Source organism: Ixodes scapularis, unplaced genomic scaffold, assembly GCF_016920785.2.
Source record: "Ixodes scapularis isolate PalLabHiFi unplaced genomic scaffold, ASM1692078v2 PGA_scaffold7__128_contigs__length_106722199, whole genome shotgun sequence".
Lineage (NCBI taxonomy): Eukaryota > Metazoa > Arthropoda > Arachnida > Ixodida > Ixodidae > Ixodes > Ixodes scapularis.
The window spans coordinates 34,105,765-34,128,217 of record NW_024609882.1 but is presented as its reverse complement, the minus strand read 5'-3'; the positions used below and the strand labels follow the sequence as shown (position 1 = coordinate 34,128,217).

The window sequence follows — 22,453 nt, the reverse complement described above, 5'->3', positions numbered from 1 at the left end:
ACGCGATATGGCCCGACATACTTGCGTAGGAACTTGTCTGCTAAGCCTTGTCGTTTGATGGGTGTCCACACCATGACGAGGTCTCCTGGTGCGTAAGTAGCGGCTGTATGCCGTAAATCATAGCGAGTTTTTGCCGTATGCTGCTGCTGAGCAGTTCGAAGTTGGGCCAGTTGGCGGCACTCCTCGGCACGGCATGTCAGTTGCATGAGAAGGGCGTTGAGGCGTCTCTCCGCGGTGGCTCGTCGGTTTTCAGGGTGGCCAAATACTTCTTTTACTCGGCTGGTAAATCGTTCCCAGGTCGAAAACTCAGCTTCGTGATTTCAAAAAACCACGTTCTCGCGACATCGGTAAAATAAAATATAATATTGCTAAGCTTTGTTGCGTCGTCCCAGCGGTTGTGTAGTCCTATGCGGTTGTATAAATCAAGCCACTCGTCTACTTCGTCTTCGCCGAGGCCGGTGAAGAATTTAGGATCTCTCTGGCGGGACGTAATATAGCAGCCGGCAGGACTGACCTGACTTGGAGTGCCTGTGGCAATCGGCGGTTGGTTATTGCCTTGCCTTGGTGCTTCTGTGGCGATGGAGTGGTGATTCTGGCTGGTGCCGCTGAATGTTGTCTCTGATGTCATAGTGGTTGGCAGTCTGCGGTTCCTCAACTCCAGGATTGAGGACCAGCGCTCGCAAGATGGGACGGGTATGGGCTAAAACCGCACCTCCACCAATATGTGACGAAGAGCAAGAGTCGACGACCGTTTTTATGTCCGCACTGTTTAAGCATTCAGCGCGCCTCTGCCCGCGCATTCAGTTCAAGCGCACGCGGGCCTCGTCTTCCTCGGCCAACATGCTGAAAGACGATGAAGGGGACATCGTGAAGTATGCACGTCACAATATATATATATATATATATATATATATATATATATATATATATATATATATATATATATATATATATATATATATATATATATATATATATATATATACAGTCCAGCGGGGTGCTAACGACACGTCTAACGGCGATTCTTCTGCATTTTCTAGCACCCGGGATGAACGCTGCAGGAATACAACGGGACGACGCAGGCATTGCGTGGCATCGAAAGCTTTGAGGCTACAAGCATTCCGTGGCATCGAGAGCTTTATAAGTTGCTCATCATCGGTGACGAAAACGACCGAGGCAAGGCGACAACCGCTTTTTGCGCTCCTCATCGATATAAGTTATCGACCTTCAAGGGGCTACGAAAGTCGGCTCATCGCACGGTGAAGCTATTATCGCTCTATCGGACAATCCGCCGTCGATAAGCTGCTAGGTGGCTGATTGGAGCATGTGACGGTTCTCTTGTTGCTGTGTTTTTCGGACTGGTCTTCAAAAGCCAGCGGCAGACGACGGTGTGGCGCAGTCCAGCGGGGTGCTAACGACACGTCTAACGGCGATTCTTCTGCATTTTCTAGGTAAGAATTTGCTTGATTTTTTTTTTTGTTTTCATTCGTTTCACGCCTCGCTGGACTGCCTCATTACCCGAAATGTCGACTGTTTATTGCGTTACCTGTTTGAAGTCGATTCCAGACGATAGCCAGAGTTTGAAGTGTGCTGAGTGCGGAAAGAGTTACCATGTGGGGAAATGCGCGGGGGTTACAAAGACTGTACTTAAAACATGGTCTAGCGAAGAACGGAACATCTGGCTATGCGTAACTTGCAATTCCCGCAAATGTCAGCAGGCAGCACTTTCGGCGACGTACTCTCAGGATATTGGTCAACGTAGCACAAGCGAAAGCTCGGAAGAACCAAATGTAGCACTTTTGATGAAGCATATTCTGGACATGAGTACTAAGCTGACACAAGTGCTAGATCGAATGAATAATTTCGAGAAGTCAATGGAGGAACAGGCAGGAAAACATGACGCAATAATGGTGAAGTTAACTAACCAAGAAAAAACAGTGCAAGGAATAGAACATTCTTTAGAAATAATGGGAAAGGACTATCATGACCTTCTGGAGAAGGTTACCTTGCAGGAAAGAGAGTTAAAAGAGCTAAAGAAAAAATCCGCAGAACTTGAAAGACAAGTAACAAAAAAAGACACGGAGATCGAAGAGCTCAAGACCGCCATAGATGCTGTTGAACAATACTCCAGAAGGAATAATGTGGAAATTCATGGTATCACCAAAAAAGACAACGAAAATCTTGTGGAAGTTATCCAGCACTTATCTGGTAAGCTGCAGCTGCCGTGTCCGGCACCTGAAAGCATGGAAGCGGTCCACAGATTGGGCCAAAAAGAGGGTAAAATAGCACCCATCATTGTTCGTTTCAAAGACAAGGCGGTTAGGGACCTCTGGCTCTCTAAAAGAAGAGTGCTTAAAAATGAACAGGTGTTCATTAATGAAAATCTAACGAAGTATCTAAGACAACTTTTGTGGAAAACTAGGCAGTATGCAAAAGAGAAGGAGTACAAGTTTGTATGGGTTAGTAATGGAAAAGTTTTTGTCCGGGAAAAAGAAGGCTCGGCTGTGATTCGTGTAGAAAATGAACATGACTTGTCTAAATTACGTTAAAAATGGCGAATTCATATTCATCATTTTATGACTGGGACCTTAGTACCCAGAGCAGGTTGGCAGATATAGACGGTGGAAGGATGGAACTTAACCTGTTGCACATAAATGTTAGAAGCATACAAAAGCACTGGGACCAATTAAATGTATATTTGCAAAATAGACTAGCAGGCTTGGATATATTAATTTTAACAAAAGTAAATATTGACTCAACAATGGTAAGTTCTTTCAATTTGACCGGGTTTCAATTGTTTTCGGAGTGCAGGGAAGGAAGAAGAGGTGGTGGTATATTAGTCTTTATAAAAGGTTCCTGGATGTCCGATCAACTGGCAGTTTCTTGTAACCACGCGGAGGTTTTGGTACTTCGTGTGTCAAATCGGGAGTTATCTTTTGTAATCTGTGCAGTATATAGACCGCCCAGTGCACACATACCTTTCTTTCTCGATGAATTAGCTGAAATCTTTAAACAATTCAATAACAACAAATACTTGGTTGTTGCTGGCGATCTGAACATAGATGTAATGAATGCTGCTAAGTACGGTGTATCTGATTATCTGAATTTACTAGCAGGTTTTGGATTAGAAAATATAATTACAGATTATACTAGGGAAGAATACTTGGGATCCCGCATAACAAAGTCGTGTATTGACCATATTATTGTTAGAGGGGGTGATCTTAAAATGCTTTCTGGTGTAATTAGACAAAAAGTTGCTGATCATTATTTTATATCTCTGGCGATAATAGGGGTGAGTACTGAGGAAACCGATCGTGTAGTATACAGGCGCATTCTTGATAATAATAAGATTGACAAAATGATACGAGAATATAACTGGGCCTCCCTCCTTGATTTTGATCACATTACTGCTTACCAGATGCTTGCGAATAATTTGAGGTCGATATAGGAAAAGCGTTGGAAAACTGTAAAAATAAGACAAAGAAATCCACAAAATGCCTGGATAAACGACGAAATATTGGCACTATGCCGTGAAAAAGATAGGTTGTGGAACATTTGTAAAGCAAGACCACATGATCATATAATTAAAGGAGAGTTTAAAAAACTACGTAATAAGGTAACTGCCAAAATAAGACTGGCAAAAAAATATCATTACACATCTAAATTTCAACAATGCGAGGGAAATCCGAAGAAAACTTGGGATTGGATAAAGGAAATTACGGGAAGTAAAGGGAAACAAAATATAGATGAAACAATTAAAAAAGCGTTTGGCAGTAATAATATCAGTTCTTTATGTAACCAATTTAACGATTCTTTTGTTAAAAGGATTGTGGATCTGAGAAAATTACTACAAAATCAAGAAGAAGAATCAAATAGCTACGAGAATAGTGTGCACTCAGCTTATTTGCCTCAGATGACAGAGGTAGACTTTAGATGCATAATAAACAACATGAAAGCGTCCAAACCTACGGGGAATGACTCCATTCGATTAAGGGACATTCAGAATAATTTTGAGGTATTAAAAGACGTTATAATAAAAATAGTAAACGAATCACTCTCGTCAGGGAAAGTTCCTATTGAATTAAAAACAGCTGTTGTTAGACCATTATATAAAAATGGCAGTAAAAACGAAATTATGAATTATAGACCCATTTCAATATTGCCAATCATAGCGCAAATTATGGAAAAATTTGTCTAACACAATGACATCGTATTGCGAGAAGTTCTGTTTAATAAACGAGTCTCAGTATGGATTCCGTAAAAATAGAAGCACTGAACTTTTGCTGGAAGATCTTTTAGATTATGTAAACTACAGTCTCGATAGGAATCAATTTGTTTTAGCCCTATTTTTAGATTTAACTAAAGCTTTCGAAACTATTGATCATGAGCGACTATTAATAAAACTAAGGGATATGGGTTTTAGAGGTCCTTTTAATGCGTTCTTGAGAGACTATATTACAGACAGATATCAGTTGGTCAAAATTGACAAGTTTAAAAGTAGATTAACATCACTTAACTCGGGAGTACCTCAGGGGTCGGTACTGGGACCCCTTTTATTTAATGTTTATGTTAACCAAATTAGAACTCTACCGTGTACATCCCGTCTGTATCAGTATGCAGACGATACCGCCTTGATATTAGGGCACAGTGATGAACAAAGTGCATTGTCCATTTTTCAGAAAGATATTGAAATAATAATGGGCTGGTTTTCTGTTAATCATATTTTTGTTAATCCCAGTAAGACAAAACTAATATGTTTTCGTAGTCCGTATAAACATTTACATCTTAGCACTCCGTTATTTCTTCATTCACAAAACTGCACACGGTGCAGTTGTGTAGCATTAGATTATGTTACAACAACTAAATATTTAGGATTACATCTCGACCAACATCTCCTATGGAATGAGCATGTAGAATATCTCATCAAAAGAATGCGTGTTGTCTCGGTTTATTTGTATAAGATGCGTAGTGTAGCGACATTGTCATTACGAAGGAGGGTGTATGGTGCACTGGGTGAGTCTATTCTCCGATATGGGATTTCTTTATATGGAGTGTGTTCTAATTATAAAAAAGAAAAACTTGACAAAATACTACATAAAATTGCAATTAATATTACCTATGGAACACCCTACTCTGAGTTGGAAATTAATAGGAAAATGAATGTCTTAAATTTGTTATCCATAGAGAAACTACATTGTTATGTTATTTTAGTAAAGCACTATTATAAAAGCAACTTTAAAATCGTATTAGAAAAAGAACGAACACTTAGGCGCAAAGAACGTTTTGTTATTCCTAAGATTTATACAAACTATGGAAAAAAAACACGGGCATATTACGTCCCATTTTATTTTAATAGGCTTCCAGACACCTATTATAACATGAAGTCGCTGAAACAAGTCAAATATGATCTAAAAGAGTGGTGTTTGAATTTTGAAATGTAATTTGGCTTTATTGCTTTAGCAGTCCACTGAGTTTTGTCTCTTTTCTTCTTGTCTGATTTTTATTCATTTATTTATGTATTTATTTTATGTGTGCCAGTAATGCACACAATAGGAGGATTTCAGTGTAGCAGCCCGCTGGACGCCAGGTCCCGCAGACAAGCACACCAGTGCTTTTGCGGGCCTGCATATGTATTATGTTTATGATGTGAATAAAATTTCTTATTATTATTATTATTATTATTATACATTGTGTCACAAAACAAAATTTACACGGTCTTTTTTACCTCAAAAATAAACTAGGCATCGCAGAACGCTCATTCTCCGCCCAAAGGTAGCGCAGGAGGTCACAACCAGATGCCAGAGTTTCAGCCTAATCTGATAACTTAATCAAAAGTTATAAGTGATTTTCTGAAAATTTCAATGGGAAAATGGCGGCCGACGGAGTTTTCAAACACATGGGGCTCTATGGCGCCAGAAACCGAAAACGGGCAAAAAGGGGCTCCATTTTCCCATTAGAATCTTCAGAAAATCACTTATAACTTTTGATTAAGTTATCGGATCGGGCTGAAACTTTGGCATCTGGTTGTGACCTCCTGCGCTACCTTTGGGCGGAGAGTGAGCTTTCTGCGATGCCTAGTTTATTTTTGCGGTAAAAAAGACCGTGTAAATTTTCTTTTGTGACACCCTGTATATATATATATATATCGGAACCGCACCTAAGATAAAAAGAAGGCACTCGAGAGAAATATGTTAAAAAAATATTTACCCTTATGAAGTTGGTCGGAGAGGTCGCCAAGAAGGGTGAGCTTCAGAAACGTTTCAAGCCTGGTAGGCTCTTCGTCGGTATAAACAAGATCACTTCGCTCTCCTTTTCCTTTTCTTTCCTTTCCTTTTCGAAGTGATCTTGTTTAGACTGACGAAGAGCCTACCAGGCTTGAAACTTTTCTGAAGCTCACCTTTTTTGGCGACCTCTCCGACCAACTCCATAAGGGCAAATATTTTTTGAATATATATATATATATATATATATATATATATATATATATATATATATATATATATATACCTATGCATGAAGTACCTATGTATGAAGTTAAAAACTATATAAAATCGATTTTTTGTTGTTATAATTAGCAAGCTTCCTGGCTTTCCTTTTCGGATGCTCTTATTGATGGCACTTATTTTCGTGTGGTGACCGATCAATTGTTTACAGTCTGGCCATATTTCGGAGACAAAATAAAATTAATAATAATTTTCGATTTTTTTTACGACACAAAATTGCTAGCGAGGAAATCGCAGCCTCTAAATCTCTTTTGTCGTTTAAACATATAATCATATGCTCAGGTGTCTTTCTTCAAAAGGTTCCCGAATACTAGATTATAATTCTGACAGAGACAAATTTCTTAACGAAGTTCACGTATAGACCAACTCATGTTTACAAACAAACCGGAGCGGCCCTAGCAGACGTTACCGGCGCCGGGCAAGCGCGATGGAGTGCGGGCAAGAAGCTCGCCGTCGCTCACAAACAAACCCATTAAATGCGATGTTGTCGACGTCGGTGTGAGTCCCCGTGCTCTTTTTCGCCTTGGAATCGCTGATTCTACGTGTTCCTGGAATGCCTGGCTATTTTAGCTGCCTCACGAAAATTCACGAGGCACGTTACACCGCAAAACTTCGCGTGAATAATGGGACATGCGGCGATTCATTCCGCAGAATAGACGCTAAAGCCTAATTCGCACGATGAGGTTCTCCTTGCTATTTTCAGTCATGACGTCGCTCGGGTTGCAAAAGCGTGAACATTGCTGAGCTGTTGACGTGATACTGCAAATGGCAAGCAGATTCGGACCAAGTGAATGAGGCAAACCAAGTCGGTGATGATCACTGGTAACACTTATGAACACCTCCTTGTACCTACTGTTTACACCCGAGCCTATACTTCCCCCCACGAACCTTCAAACTTGAAAGTCTTTTGAGGCCTGCACTTATTCTTTATCGCAATTACCGGGCCAACGTCTGGTCTACGGGCCGCCGTCATTTGAACAAGTAGACGACAACAGGCAGAAACGTTTGAGAAGGCAGACGACAGGTCGAATGATAAGGCGACCGTTTTAACTTGTTGACGCACCAAACGTAGTCAGTAGGTTGTTCGTACAACTTGGCGGTTTTTCCGCGTTCATGCTGAAACAAAACAAATAATTCTGACGACCATAAGTATCTGTGAATTCAACCCAAAGTGCTTCCCGCGGAGGCAATCGTGGTTGGACGGCGTCTGGTTTTCCTTTTTCACGGCCCCAATCTACGTTCTCGGACAAACCGAGCAGGCAGAAAAAACATGCAAACTGGCCTTCAAACCTTTCCCGAGCCTTTGGCACAGTCCCAGTCACGGCGTTTTGACGAGAAGGCGAGTTTTTGTATGATTTCTTTCAAAAGAACACAGGAATGCACGTGCCGCACGGTGATTTCTTGTGTGCTTCCGCCCACAGCTCCAGACCGGAAGTGCGCCCGATAAGTCACAACCGCGCCGTGACGTAGCAGTGCCGAGTTCGTGTATACATATGAAATTATTTGTGATATCATCATCATAAACATCATCATCGTCAAAATTATAATAGTATACTCTGTTTCATAATAAGCGTGCAATGCTGTCAAAGATACTAGCGCTAGCATGGGACTTGATCTCGTTGATCATTTGCAAGCGTTCTCGCGCAAACAAAACCATAGATGAAGCCACGCGCTTTCGCCAGTATCTTTGACAGCGTTGCACACTACGTATGAAACAGACTATAGTGCTATATTACTACCATTTGTATGGTTAGTGTTGATATTAGATTATAAAAAATAATATATATATATATATATATATATATATATATTTATATATATATTGGGGAGGAGATGGAACAGTCACGCCTCTAGCGGTACGCTTCAGCTGTGTCGGCAAAAAAATTAATTTTCTTGTTTGTTGTTGATCAGAGAAATCTAAGATGACGATTTGGAGAGCTGTCCCTCGTGCAGCCAAAGCACATGTCAGAGCGAAGCGCTTGTGCCCAAGCCGAGCTGGGCCAAGCTCAATTTCCTTGTTAAGCTGTGCTGGTAAACACCGGGCTGTGACAACACCTCCTAGGATAATCAAAGCCTCCGCATAGCCTCCTCTCCCTTTATGAAACGTCATCACAGTCGCATCACGCTAACTCGGCTATTGGGCCCAATTCCGACCTTCGACGCCCTGATTGGACACGAGCCTCGTCCGAACACTGACGCAACACTCGTGCCCAATAACAGGCCTCGAGTGATCTGAGTGTGATGTGCGGTGCGGAGGCCTTCTGCCTGCCTAGGTGGTGTTGGCTGAGGGGACAACAGGCTCCATAAAAAGCCCCCTATAATTCGATCTCCTGTCCAATAACAGGGAAGGCTTTTTTTAAGCTGTTTAATATTTGATCGGTTAGTTAAATCGTGTTTTTTATGAGTGCTTCCTAACCAGCTCAAGGCCTTTTTTATGAAACACAATTTTTTACGCAGAAGAGCTGCAATCATGATACCACACGAATATTCATATTATTCTAGATTTGGAAAATGAAAACAGCGTTGTGCAATATATATCAATGTTCGAAAACTGCGTATATCTTTTTTTTAAATATATATACTGAGTATACAAAACATGTTGTATGTGGGACAAAGTCTAGATGAAATACATTAATATGTTAATACTTTGCCGCAACTAGAGCGCGAAAGTAGACATAAACATGAAGTGCATGATTGTGTATTAATAACTATTAATTAGCTTAGACGAGCTAATTATACCGATAACTTTTCTCGTACTACTTGCAAAATTTTATTTTGACTAACATAAAATGTATCCCGGCCTTATGATCAATTAAAGTTTTTGTTTGAGATGATGCGTACAACTCGTTTTCGTACGCCGAACGTGTTCACTTGAAGAAATAAATATCAGCTTCCATACAACGAAGGCTAATTAAAGTATCGAGCGAACGCGAGTACTTATCAGCGTGAAAGCACAAAAATGAGTACTAGACAATCTAGCTAAACGCGTCATTCTTTCCGGCGTACCTACGAGCTCAAGACAATAGAGTTCACATCAAAGCAGCATGCTTACAATTTCTCTTTATTCTTGTTTACCTCAAGATGGATTCCCGCTGCTTTCTGCGAATATCGGTGCTCTTCCACGCCATCCTTGTGGCGGTCTCACGGCCAAACCTGGAACTCCTTGGAAATTCGAGATCACCGCTGTGGCGTCCAAGCAGGATGGTGGACCTGAGTCACCACTTCAACAACAGCACCATCTACTGGTCGGAAGATGGGCGGTTTTCCCTGAACGTCACCCTTTTCAACGACACCCAAGAAGGATGGTAAGAAGACGGGAAGAGTCACTGAACCGCGATACACCGAAATTGCAAACGACCACACACAGTACGCGACGCTGGAGAAATCCCTGACAGAAGCTCACCGGTCAAAAGCTCACCGGACATAAGCTCACCAGATTTTTCATAGACTCGGAAAAAAACTGACCACTCTTACCCGTGAACCCGGACAAAAGCTCGCCCGGATAAACTTGTTTACTTTTCTACAAAAGCTCGGATAACATTACAAATTAAGCAGAGCATTTTATGAAAAAGTATGTATGACTCGCGCAAGCTATGTTCTTATTTAAGAAAATAATGTTCATTGCTTAAAGTGTTAAAGTCTAATCAAGTCTCCCACTGTCTCCAGCAGTTTCGGCATGTCTCTGTGAAGCTGATAGCCAACAGAAAGCTTCCTCAGGCTGTTCTGAAGACTGTTTGTTGGGTACCGAGCCCTCTTCATTGGGAGTTTACCTTGGCGTGCTTGCAACAAAGCTATGCTGACCAACGCTATATCCCGCTAAAAACATTCGATCAGCCTCCAGACACTTGGATGGTCCTGACCTTAGAAGCTTGTGAAAGCCTTTGTTCTACCCTTCACACGAGTTATTGGTCCCGTCCTTGCCCCTTCCCATGGTCTTGTGAACATTCCAAGAAGTCCGAAGGAAATTCCAGTGGTCGTCGAGTGGAGCACGGTCATTCTGAGTGCTCCACTCGTAAAACAAAATCCCTGAACAACCTGTAAAAGTTTTGCCCTGTCTTTTTTTTAGTTAGCGGAGTTCAAAAGATATACCATAATCTCCTCTATACGGAGGCTATGGATATACTTTTCAGGGGGTTCTTGACGTGGTCACATGTAGCCCACGGTTAGCCGAGCTCATTTTACCCCAAGTAAACTTCCGAACGGCTTAGCAAAGAAAGAAAAGGTAAGTGAGATTCTTTCCGGGTCCGCCAAAAATGAGCAAAACATTTGTCCAAGTCCGCCAAAAAAAAAAAAAAAATAGGCGCGCTTCTGTCCGGTGAGATTTTGTACGGCGAGCTTTTGTCCGGTGAGCTGCTGTCGTGTTACCGTGCTCGAAAGCGACAGCTTTTGTGTTGTTAAAAGATGCGGTTCAAAATCGCAGCCTCACTGCTCATTCAACATACAGAAAACAGGCTGCAGACACGGAGCGAGGCGTGTTTCTTCCCGGTACGAGAGTTCTTGTCACATTAGCCATAGAGAAATTGTCAGCCGACATGTTCGAAGAATACATCTGCATGAGCGCCAACATAAATGCGTCGAGGCGTGTCCAAATATGACTCCGGCGTTGTGTTTGCAGCGAACGCCGCGCTTCTTGTGGGCGATGAACGAGCAGCGTGGCTGTGGCCGAGCGTTGACTTAACCCGCGCAAATCCCTCGTTGGAGCCAATCGCTGAAATCTATCGAAGCAGCTCGGCGAATAAAGGGGCTCAAAACATCTTTAGACTTCAAAAAAAGTCAGAGTTGTGGCATTGAACTTGCTGAAACGCCATGCTCAGTGCCTCAGCGCAGTGTTTCTTTTCTTTTATTTTTTTCATTTCTAAGCGACGAGTGTTTTTTTTTTTTTTTTTTTTCATTTTTACGCACCTTTGAGGTATGTTTCTGGCTGTTTACTTTCGCCGTAATGTGAAAATAACATCACATGGCTCGACGGCATGTGACCTATACGCAAATTCAGTTCTCCCGCTAGATTTAGCGGGGAAATGGACGTCAAGGTTCCATAAAACCCATTCAATTTCGGTTAAACATATAAAATAGCGCAAAAAAGACAAGGACAAGAAGTATACAGTCCTGTATACTCCTTGTTCTTGTCTTTTTTACGCTATTTTATAGGTCCAACACTGATGAACCAACTCGCCCTAAAACGTACCCTCCCATTTAAGTTTCCCCGCTAATTTTAGCGGGAAAATGATATCATATATAATCTCATGTCACGTGACCTATGGATAAATTCAGTTGTGCCGCTAGATCTAGCGGGAAACTTGACGTCACCTGACCTCAACACCAATCCAGTTCCCCCGCTCAATGTAGCGGGTGAATATGACGTCACGTGACTTCATGTAACGTGACCCACGCCAAAATACAATTTTCCCGCTATATTTAGCGTGAAAAGTGTACGTCGCGTTACACGAAAACCATCGAGTTTCCCCGCTAAAATTTAGTGGGGAAAACGACGTCGCGTGGCTCGATGACACGTTACCTAAACACAAATTTAGCTTATCCGCTAAATTTAGCGGGGAAATGGACACACGACCCGGCGCGGCTTTGTCAGTTATGTCAGCAGCTAATCGCTTAATTAGACAACAACATACTTAGTCGGTTCTGCCCCGAACCGTGTCGGCGGATGTTTTAAGTTCGGTTATGTTTCAGCTTCGTCGCTCGCCGAGCTCGTTCGGAAGATTTCGGCGACTGGCTTTCTCTCTCTCTCTCTCTCTCTCGAGAAATTTGCGGATAAGTAAAAGCAGTTAACTTATCAGAGTGCACTTTATAGTCACTGATTCCTGAAGAAAAGAAAGGCGTGGCCTTGTGTGTTCACGATTCTCGCTTTCTGATTCGTTCTTCGGCTTTCATTTATCGGCTTAATGCTGGCATCTCCTTCTCTGCAAAACGACAATGAAGTGCACGTGACGCGTCACGCCGGGCGATTTCTTAGGCTGTCACCGGCTATAAAATCGCGATCCGGCGCTTCGCCGAAAGAAAATCGACGCGACAAATAATATCGCGCATAATTCAATTTGAGCAGTTGAACTGAGCTAGGTTAAACTGACGAGTTTGCCTAACCAAAAAATGTTTCTTGGAAGTATTCCAAGACACGACCACGAAAAAAAAAGAGAAAACACATCTCGCACGTTTTTAACACGGACGGGAAACATTGCTCGCTTCCCCCAAACTCATTGGAAAAGCTTGACCGCATCGCAGCAAACGCTCATTTTCGAGAAAACAAGGCCGCCGAAAGAAGGAACGCTTTTTTTTTTTTTTTCCTTCCCTCGAATGTACCCTTTCTTCCTCGCCGCAATCGAGGACGCTATAAATAAACAGCGATCGTTTTAGAACGCGATCGAGCCGATGCAGGCAATTGCTGTATGTGCGGCGCGCGCGCACGCAGAGGGGGCGCTCTTTGCGCAATGCGTTGCTATAGGGAACCTAGGTTTAAGAGAGGGAGCGGTTCAAACCACGGAGAGAGCGTTCGCACTTCAATGGCGGTCGCCCCTCCAGCGCCAATTAGTCGCACGTGGGCATGCGCAGCGTTATCGCGTGGCGAGAAACAAAGCCGGCGGATAGCGAGAGACGCTTGCAAACGATCGACGATTTTCTTTCGTTACCTCATCGCAGCTCGCATTGCGAAACGCGGCCCCATGCAAGATGCACGCGACCCCGATCGAGCAGTTGGAATCTACTCTGGAATCTAGGCACCTTATGCGTTGCCCCCGACGCAAACGAAGCGTAGCCTTCAAAGAGCACGAGTGTTCGCGATGGGGCAGCAGGTGTCGACGAATGCGCGGATCCGACGAGAGATCGCTGCTTTAACGCGCGCATCCATTAAATTCCTATCAATGGGAACAACCGCCGCGTCGCACCGTGGCCGAGATGATCGAGCTCAGCGGGAATTGTTCGCATGCTCCTTTTCAATGTTCGCGTCGAATCTTTCTCTTTTTTCTTTATTTTTTTGTTTCAAGGTCTTTCGCACTCGTTTTTTTTTTTCTTTTTTTTTCAAACGCAATGTGTTCAGTTGTTTTTCTTTACACTACAAATACGGAAAGCGCCGCCTTTACGATCGTGTGCAGTTGTGAGCGGCGGGCTCGCTCCATACTTCCTATAGGAGACAAGGTTTGCGCCTTTCTTTCTGCCCCGAAACGTCACCACTATAGTGGATTCACGCAGCGCGGCCAGCGCTTCTTGCAGCGTATGACAAGGTGCGCGACACTATGCATGTGCCGAGAAACCGAGGGAGACGAGAGAACGTCAAAACGCCGAGATCTGGTTGGAATGGTTAGTGGGTAGACCTAAAGCTATAGCTGCCTTGGGCTCCACTGCGCTCGTGGAACGCGTTAGAAGAACGCGGAGCGGTGGTGTCCAGCGTTTGGTTCTTGCATTCGAACGCATTCGACGAGTGTAGTGGAGACATAGGCAGCTATATAGCTTTAGCTCTACCCTCTAATCGTTCCAACCAGAGGTCGACGTTCCGACGTTCCCGCTCGCTCCCGTGTTCCCTTCTCCCTAAGTTTATCGGTGCATGACACGCGATGAAGCAAACACGAACGCGACTGCCTCTCTGCGGGGACTGTTGTCCAGCTGTACGCGCACAAGCACGTACAGCTCAACACACACACGTGCAGCGTCGCAATTTGGGTTCTCGGATTTTCCGAATAGACCGATCTTATTAGAGCGTTCCACGCATGCGCACGAGACAACTCGTGCTGCGTCGTGCTCCGTTCGCGCATGCAGGCGTTCAGCGGTGTTGTCGCGCCCGCGCACAGAAAGACTCTACGGATCTAACGAGGCATGGCTGAAGCGGCGGCGTAGTGAAACTGGCTGCGAGATCGGTCCATTCGCTGTCCAATTAGCAGGATCATCCGCACACATACGCACGTTCCGAGAACGAGCACAATTCCAATATAAAACACATAAAAAAAAGGACGAAGCGCATTGTTGTTATTATCCTTCGGACGCTGCCGCCGTATCGGGCAGATTCCCGAGTCATCGAAGTTGGAGGTTTTTTGTTTTTTTTTCCCGAATTCCTCGATTCCATCTGCGCGTTGTCATTACCGATAATTATGCTGGGCGGTGCTAATTAAGGAATACGTGGGGCGCACGCATCAAATCCCCAGTTTCCTCCTTTCCTCTTCGTGATTATTCCGTGCTTATTTTCTTTTATTCTCGTTGTTAAAGCGATAGCTAATTATTCTACATTATTAAATAACTATATGCACACTAAGAAGAATGTTAGTACTTTCGTAACATCCTTGCTAAATACTTGCCGTTCGTTTCACCCCCTCGTTTTCATTTGAAGTTTGGTGCAAGTTACCTGGAAAAGCATGTATATTTCAGAGACATCAATGTCGCCGCTCAAGTGAAAGCGTCCTTCCAAAATCATCATAGTTTTCGTACAACTTTCTTTTAATCAGAAAAAGTCTTCAGTAAACAAAAAAGAAGAAAAAAAAAAAAGATTGGAACCTTTGCTTTTAAGAAGCAAGCTAGAAGCGCAAAAAACAAACACAAGCAAGGACATGGCTCTTCGAATAACTTGATAAATAAAAAGCGGTGTTAGAAAACAAAGAATGGTAAGGTAGTTTCGAAAACACGGTGAAAGAAAATGGCGCTCCGAATTCATTGCCCGGAAGCCGCAAGGCAAAAGAAAAGGAAGGATATTCGAAGGCACCCAAATTGCCTGCGATCCTCCGGGTGCCAAACGCACCCGGAGGATCGCAGGAACAGTCGGAGAATCTTTTTTTTTTTTTTTTCGTTTTCCCTATAATTTTGATTCCTGTCTCGGGCAAACCGAAGGACAAAGTAGGAAGGACAAATTACAAAAAAAAAAAGGGAGAACAAGGGTTCCTAAAAATAAGAAAAACGAGTTCAGCGGAAGGCGCTCGACGTACGACAAAAACAAACTCGCGAAACATAAAAAACAAAACGTATCAGAGGTTTTTTTTTTTTTGATCTGCGTTATATTATCTATTACTCTGACTTTTTTTTTTCAGCGTTCACTTTTATTTTATAATTTGTAGTTCATCTTTGACCTGATTTGGTGCGCTCGGCGAAGTGTGAAGCGAGGCTAAAATCAATTAATTGCAGACGAGGCAAGCACAAAATGCACGAGCTTCATCAATATTAAAGTCCGGCAGAAAAATCGTAGCAATCGTGCTCCGCAGAGGCCATTTCTATATTGTCCAAGGCTGTATCAGCATCAACTTACGTTTTAGGTACCGCACCGCGTACGACGAACAAGGTTCTTTTAGAAGAAAATAAATAAAGTAAAGGGAACAACATGAACTGGGGGGATAATTGGTTAGGACAGGACGGGCGCTGACTAACAACTATGTCGAAAGTAATCCCTGGAGAAGAGGAACAAGAGGGACAAAGGACAAACATAAATCCGGACCAGGCGGATTTTTTCGGTCGCTCACCAGTCACCTAGCTGTGTTTAGAGATTTATGTTTGTCCTTTGTCCTTCTTGTTCCCCTTCTCCAGGGATTACTTTCGTCATTCTTGTCCAGCTCGCTTGCACCTTTGCATTTAATTGCATTATAATTATAACCTTAAATTTCCAAGCTTCACCCTTGTTGGTGTTCGACTGGTGACAGCTGAAAAAGCCCGTTTGCTCTACTGGCGTCTAACCCGTGGTTAGCTCAGTTGGTAGAGCGCTCCACCTGTAATGTAGAGGTCCCAGGTTCGATACCCGGACCAGGCGGATTTTTTCGGCCGCACACCAGTCACCTAGCTGTGTTTGGAGATTTATGTTTGTCCTTTGTCCCTCTTGTTTTCCTTCTCCAGGGATTACTTTCGTCATTCTTGTCCAGCTCGCTTGCACCTTTGCATTATTAATTAAATACTAACAACTAATGTTTTAACACAAAAAAAATATTTTTGCGTATTAAAACTTCAGTTGTTAGTCAGTGCCCGTCTCGTCCACTTCTATACTTAGTGCTCGTTCATAGCGCTGTTTGTGTCCATTAAAGGGACAAGTCCATTTCGCATTAGCGGAGCACGGGAACAGAAATCCCCGAAGTTGCGCTCCTGCCGCTAATACCGCGTGCAAAAGACAGTATGAAGAAATGTTCCAAGCTTACAAAACGTACGTATCAAAGAAGCCTCGGAAATGCTGGAGCCGCGTCTCCGCAGATAATTATGTCATTGTGTTTGCTGGCGGAAGCACCGTGCCTTCATGTATCGTTGCATGAGCAGTTCGACTGCGGCTTTACCCAACGCGTTGATCGACACGACAGGTTTCAGGAGGACGTCATCAGGGAACCGACTCACGGCGGAACGCACCTAGACTCTCCCGTCCACTTCTACCGAGGCGGCATTTCGGTGGCCGAGATTCCGCTGGAGCGGATGCTCGGTGTTCCCGTTGCGACGGTGGACGTTCGAGACAAGACGGCGCGGAACGCCAGCTACGAGCTTTCCGTCGGCGACCTCCGGGCCTGGGAACGCCAGCACGGACGCCTGCCTGAGGGCTGTCTCCTCTTCGTCAACACCGGATGGTCGAAGGCAAGATAGCCTAACCTCACTCAAAAGAGAGTCTACGGACAGCTCTGACTATGCTGAAATTGGCAGCTACCTTTAGCTTCATAAACCTGTAATCCATAAAATGTAGTACTTAAAGCGCGATCGCTTAAAAGTGATGCCACTAAACCGTGGTTTCGATGAGTGAAGAACCTTGATTTTAAATCAATTTTCCCTCTACATTGATCGGGGAAACTTGGTGCATGCGTCACATGGCGTCAATTAGATCTGGGTTTAAATCACGTGACGTTAATGTCTCCGCTAGATTAAATGGGGAAATCGTATCGATACATGTGTCACGTGTAATAAGGTCACGTGACGCCAATATCTCCGCTAAAGGTAGCGGGAGAGTGTTTACTTGACGTGACATCGATTTCCGCCTCCAAACAAAAGCGGGGAAACTGAATTGCCTTATAGGTCGCGTGACATCGGGGCACGTGACGTACATTTTTCCGCTAAATTTAGCGGGGAAACTAAATTGCCATTAGGGGTCTCGTGATGTCAGGTCACGTAACATCGAATTTCTCGCGTGAACTGGTGTTTAGGACACGTGCTGTCAGGTTACGTTACGTCAATTTCCAGCTAAATTTAGCCAGGGAAGCAAAGTTGGGGCGCAGGTCACGTGACATCGGGTCACGTGATGTCAATTGATGGCACGTTACCAAAACACCAATTCAGTTTCCCTGCTAAATTTAGCGGGGAAGTTCACGCATTAGGGGGGGGGGTGTTCCGTTAACAAGCATTTCATGCTCTAAAAGAACAGCCTGCAGGCATGTATGAAGCAAACATGACTGACACATGCTGGAGGCCAGTCCGCAGATAGTTTTGTCCTCATGTCTGCTCCGAACACGGTGTCTTTTTTCTCATGTACGGTCAGTGTGAGTAAAGTCGGGGTCACACTGCATACACATCATACAGAAAAAACAGTCTGCAAACAGATTCCAACCGGAAGACTTGAGAAGGAATCCGTTACTTTTTCAAGTAATTTTGTGATTGCCACGTTACTTTTTATGTGCCAGTAATTTGTAATGTGATTTCGTTACAGATATTAGTAACGGATTACTTTAATTACTCGTCACCTTTAAAAAAAATGAACATAATACATAAACTGGAGCAATTCGAGCAGGCAATTCAGCAGCATAAAGATAGTAGGTGCTACAAAGTAATAACCAAAGAGAAATCGCGATTTTTTTTTGTATGACCGGTTTAAAAAATAAATAAAGAATCGTATTTTTTTCGGTAATATATGCCTTGCAGATTTTTCTTGTGGTTCTAGAGAACCACTAGAAAAATGTGCTAGACACATGTAAATGTTAGAAAAGAAACAAATACCAAGAATACAGCACTGAGTAGGCGTTGTCTTCTTGATCTCCTAGCGCAGGTAGACACTGCTACTGAGCATGTGCACCGCTAGCTTTGTCTGCAGAATTCCAGGAATCATTTCCGGTCGCCGTACGCTAGCGGAATGACGGGTCTGGTTGCAACTTTCGCTGCCTTGACAGCTTAAATGTGAACGGAGAGCATCTACATTCTTTCTCTTGAGTACGATATTATATTTTTACAAGAACTACCATAACACGTGCGCATAAGAAATGGAAAGTAGTGTTGTAGAACGTCTTTGAAAACATCATTCAGCGAAAGTAATTTGTAACGGTAATTCAATACATTTGAAGCTCGGTAATTTGTAATTGTAATTCATTAAATTTTTGAAGTAACCGGCACAAGTCTGTTCTAACTCAAGACACCACGATTATGTGTGGTTCAAATGCCACATGGCAACAAGTTCAAGGAGAAACTTCACACGCGGAATTCTAACCACGGATATCGCGGTGACTCATATCTGTCAGACTGCCTTTTGTATTATGCATAAGCAGTAAGACCTCTGCTTAAAGCCGGGGTTACACTGCCGCAATATACGCGGTTCGAATGCCGCGTGTCAAGGTTATCGTTGAACTCACTACAATGCGGCATTCGAAGTACGGATCTCGTGGTGATTCGCGTTCGAATCTGTTCGCAGACTGTCTTTTGTAAGATTTATGAGAAGTGTGACCTCGTATTAATGATTAACAAGTCGCCAGCTTTGAAGGCGGTCACTTTGAGTCATCAATTTATTTCGGACGTTTTTATAAAGCGAAGAATACCGTTCGACCGTTCGTCGGTGATTGGCACTGCTCGCGTCCAGCGATCGAGAAAAACGTTTCCGGCGTGATACACCCTCAGTTGTCTCACGGGAATTCTATCGTCCCGTTTAGCTATAAGAGAGTTTTAGGGAACCGTTTTCGCACATCCCGGATATGGTACATTGGGCCCTCCGATACGAACTGCGCATGCGCTGCCACAGAAGACTCCCATATGCGCAGTTCGTCTACAGGAGGGCCCACCTTACCGTATCGGATGGGCGAAAACGGTTCCCTAAAACTCTCTATAGATGTGGAGAATTAGACCGTCTCCGGTGTTCAAAACGTTAAAAGGGAAGGACTGCTAGGCGGCGCATGTCGCCGCCCAATCTAAAGAGTTCAACCTGAACTGTGTAACATAACGTAGATATTTTTACTATTTACCGTACAGCGCACTCAACTGTTAAATATAATACGCCAGCGGTCGCCGAAACTGATATCACTGCCGCCGAACAATGAAAGCGATGATGCTGCAAAGCGGCTCCTCGCGCGACTTTCGCCATTCTCCGATACAGGTTGCATGATTTCCTCGTTTATTTTATTTTTTTTTCTGTCGGCTTTGCTCTAATTTTTTAAAACCTTTGTAACGTTTGATTACAACAGCATTAGGTATTGTGTAGGTATAAGATCGCTTAACAGCAAAGACGAAGGCAAGGAACACAAACCGCAGGACGTGTCCTGTAATGTGTGTTCCTTTCCGTTGTCTTCGTTGTTACGCGCTGTTACACCCACGGCAAGTTTAAGTTCCACCAACTAGCCCAGCTGTTTACGTTGTTACAACGTCACTGCCTTTATTACTCTTCACATTACGGTATGAACTACTGCTGAAGGGGATGCTTCTATTCGACGTGTCTTTTATCAAGGCAATTAGAGCATTTTTTTCTTCTCTAAACGCAAGCTCAGTCCAAACACAACAAAAAACTAAAGTCAAAAGACAAGGCTTGTTTATGTTATCGGCCTAAGCAATCAGTGGCCATCTCGTCCGTGCACCGAGCGTTATACTATAGTCACCGACAGAGCAAGAACGACAGGGCGTGTTTTTGGAACGCCCGGCGTCCAGCACCCGCTCCGTGCCTTCCGCCGTGCTTTGGCTGCCCGTGCGAGCTACACGCGCACGAGACCCCGAAGTATTCTCGAAGGTAGGATGATCGTGCTGAGGGCAAGACAACTGAGGCTCTTTCCCCGTTGCTCTCCCCTCGTCAATGACCGTACAAAAGATAAAAAACAGCGGCGTGAGTTTATTACACTGCAACCAGCAGATGACGAGGGCCGTCCGTCGGGTTGCCGATGCTCGCGCGTTATACACGTAACAGTCGAATTCACTGTATACATTACAAAGATAAGAGTGTAAAAAGAAAAGAAAAAAAACTTTCAGCATTTCCACTTTGGTGAAGAAGGAAGATTAGCGGAGCTGTACAATGAAAAGTAATGGGCGGCCGCAAGTGAGCAAGCCAGAGGGGAAAGGCTGCCGCCATCTATGAGCGACGGCGGCAACCAGATACGTGGCTTTCCGCCGTCGCTCATAGATGGCGGTAGGTGTGCAGAGTTCGGTGTCTTCATTTCTTAGCGGGGGACACGATCATGGGGAAACTATCCCTTAACAACTCCGCTATAAAAAAGAAAAAGGTGCCTACAAGGAGGTCGTTCACGAGAAACTCTGTCCCGAATTTCAGTTGAGCCCGAGGCTCACTGATTACACATCATGCGAACGACACGGAGTTTCTCTGCCTACACGATGACACAATGATTTGTGGGCACGTTTCATTTAAGTGTTTTCGAAGCATGCTCGCTTCGTACATCTGTATGCTTCGAACATCTTCGAGGACAGTTTTTGTACGACCAATTTGACAGGGCAGTGATACAAGGAAGAAATACGCCTCAGTCGGTGTCAGCAGGCTGCCTTTTGTATGCCGTTGTATGGAATAAAAGCGCTAGAAAGAACGACGGACAAGTTAAGAGAGTGACGAGGGTCTTTGACTTTTTTTTATTTTTTTATTTTGTTTTCATTTATCGTGTTGAAATTTAGTATACTGATGTATTATTCCGTGGCGATTTTCAAATACGCAACTAGTTCTCAAATAGCTTTATTAGATCCCCAGTTATCAATACATATGCCGTTTTAATTAGGTTCCCCATACGGGTCGTGACCGTACAATTCTTCAAAATATATCATACATTTTTTATAGAACTGCAATCACCAAGACATGCTTTGTGCGGTGATGCTATAATGGTATATTTGCTGCTTTATATGTCGCACAATAATTTTAAATTAAAGATATTCCGTTTTGTGCAACGTTGCAAATTTTCTTTTTTTACCAATGTAATATCATTAAATAAAGCTTAAAATAGTCTCATATAAACATTTCTGATACATTTCGAAGCATTTTACGCTAACGACCCGACCCGTAAGGAGGACCAAATAAAAATTTCATATTTATTGATAATTCGGGATCTAGTTAAGCTATCTGAAAACTAGTTTCGTATTTCAAATCACCACTAAGAAATACATCAGTATACTAAATTTCAGCACGATAAATGAAAAAAAAAAATGTCAAAGACCCTCGTCTCCCCTTAAAGGACGACGAAGACTAACAGTGGGTATGGCGTGATAGGAGTGCGACCGTGAATTTAAAACACATTCCTCGCAATTCTTTTTCACAGTTTTGGTCAAATTCGAACGCCTACTTGGGAACGGACGCCGACGGAGTTCGCCACTTTCCGGCCGTGCATCCCGACGCGGCCCGCTTCGTCGCGGAAGAGCGACGAGTCTACGGTGTCGGTATCGACACCGCTTCCGTGGACACAACGGAACCCAACCTTCCGCACCGACTGCTGTTCGCTCGAAACGTTTACGTCATCGAGAACCTGCGTAACTTGGACAAAGTGCCGCCCGTCGGAGCGCACGCCATTGTCAGCGTCCTCAAGATAGACGGCGCCAGTGGTTCTCCCGCCAGGGTTGTCGCCATCTTGCCGTAAAGCGGAGCCCCAAAACCATTACTGGCTTTAAAGAAGAACGGTTTAATTTCTTTATGAAGCGTGCAAGATTGTCTGTTCCTAGCGCACCTTACGCGTTCGTTTACCCCCGCCAATGGGCCCACGTGCTTTTGTGCAATCCCGACCTCGACCAACGACAGTATGCGCTCGGCTGTTTTGTTACCTCGAGCTCACTTATAGAGTTTTTTCATGCTATAGCCGTTCATTTTCCTGCCTTTCCTTGTCTTTACAAATGCC

At 43.7% G+C, this 22,453-nt stretch overlaps 1 protein-coding gene across 1 annotated transcript; it reads left to right on the top strand.

Moving 5' to 3' along the window:
* Positions 1–1,154: 1,154 nt before the first annotated feature.
* On the top strand, positions 1,155–22,248 carry LOC8026633 (isatin hydrolase). Its single transcript, XM_042286371.1, has 4 exons — positions 1,155–1,451; positions 9,585–9,808; positions 16,766–17,030; positions 21,884–22,248. The coding sequence occupies exons 2-4, from the start codon at positions 9,585–9,587 to the stop codon at positions 22,196–22,198; spliced, it is 804 nt and encodes a 267-aa protein (XP_042142305.1). The 5' UTR covers positions 1,155–1,451; the 3' UTR covers positions 22,199–22,248.
* Positions 22,249–22,453: the final 205 nt, after the last annotated feature.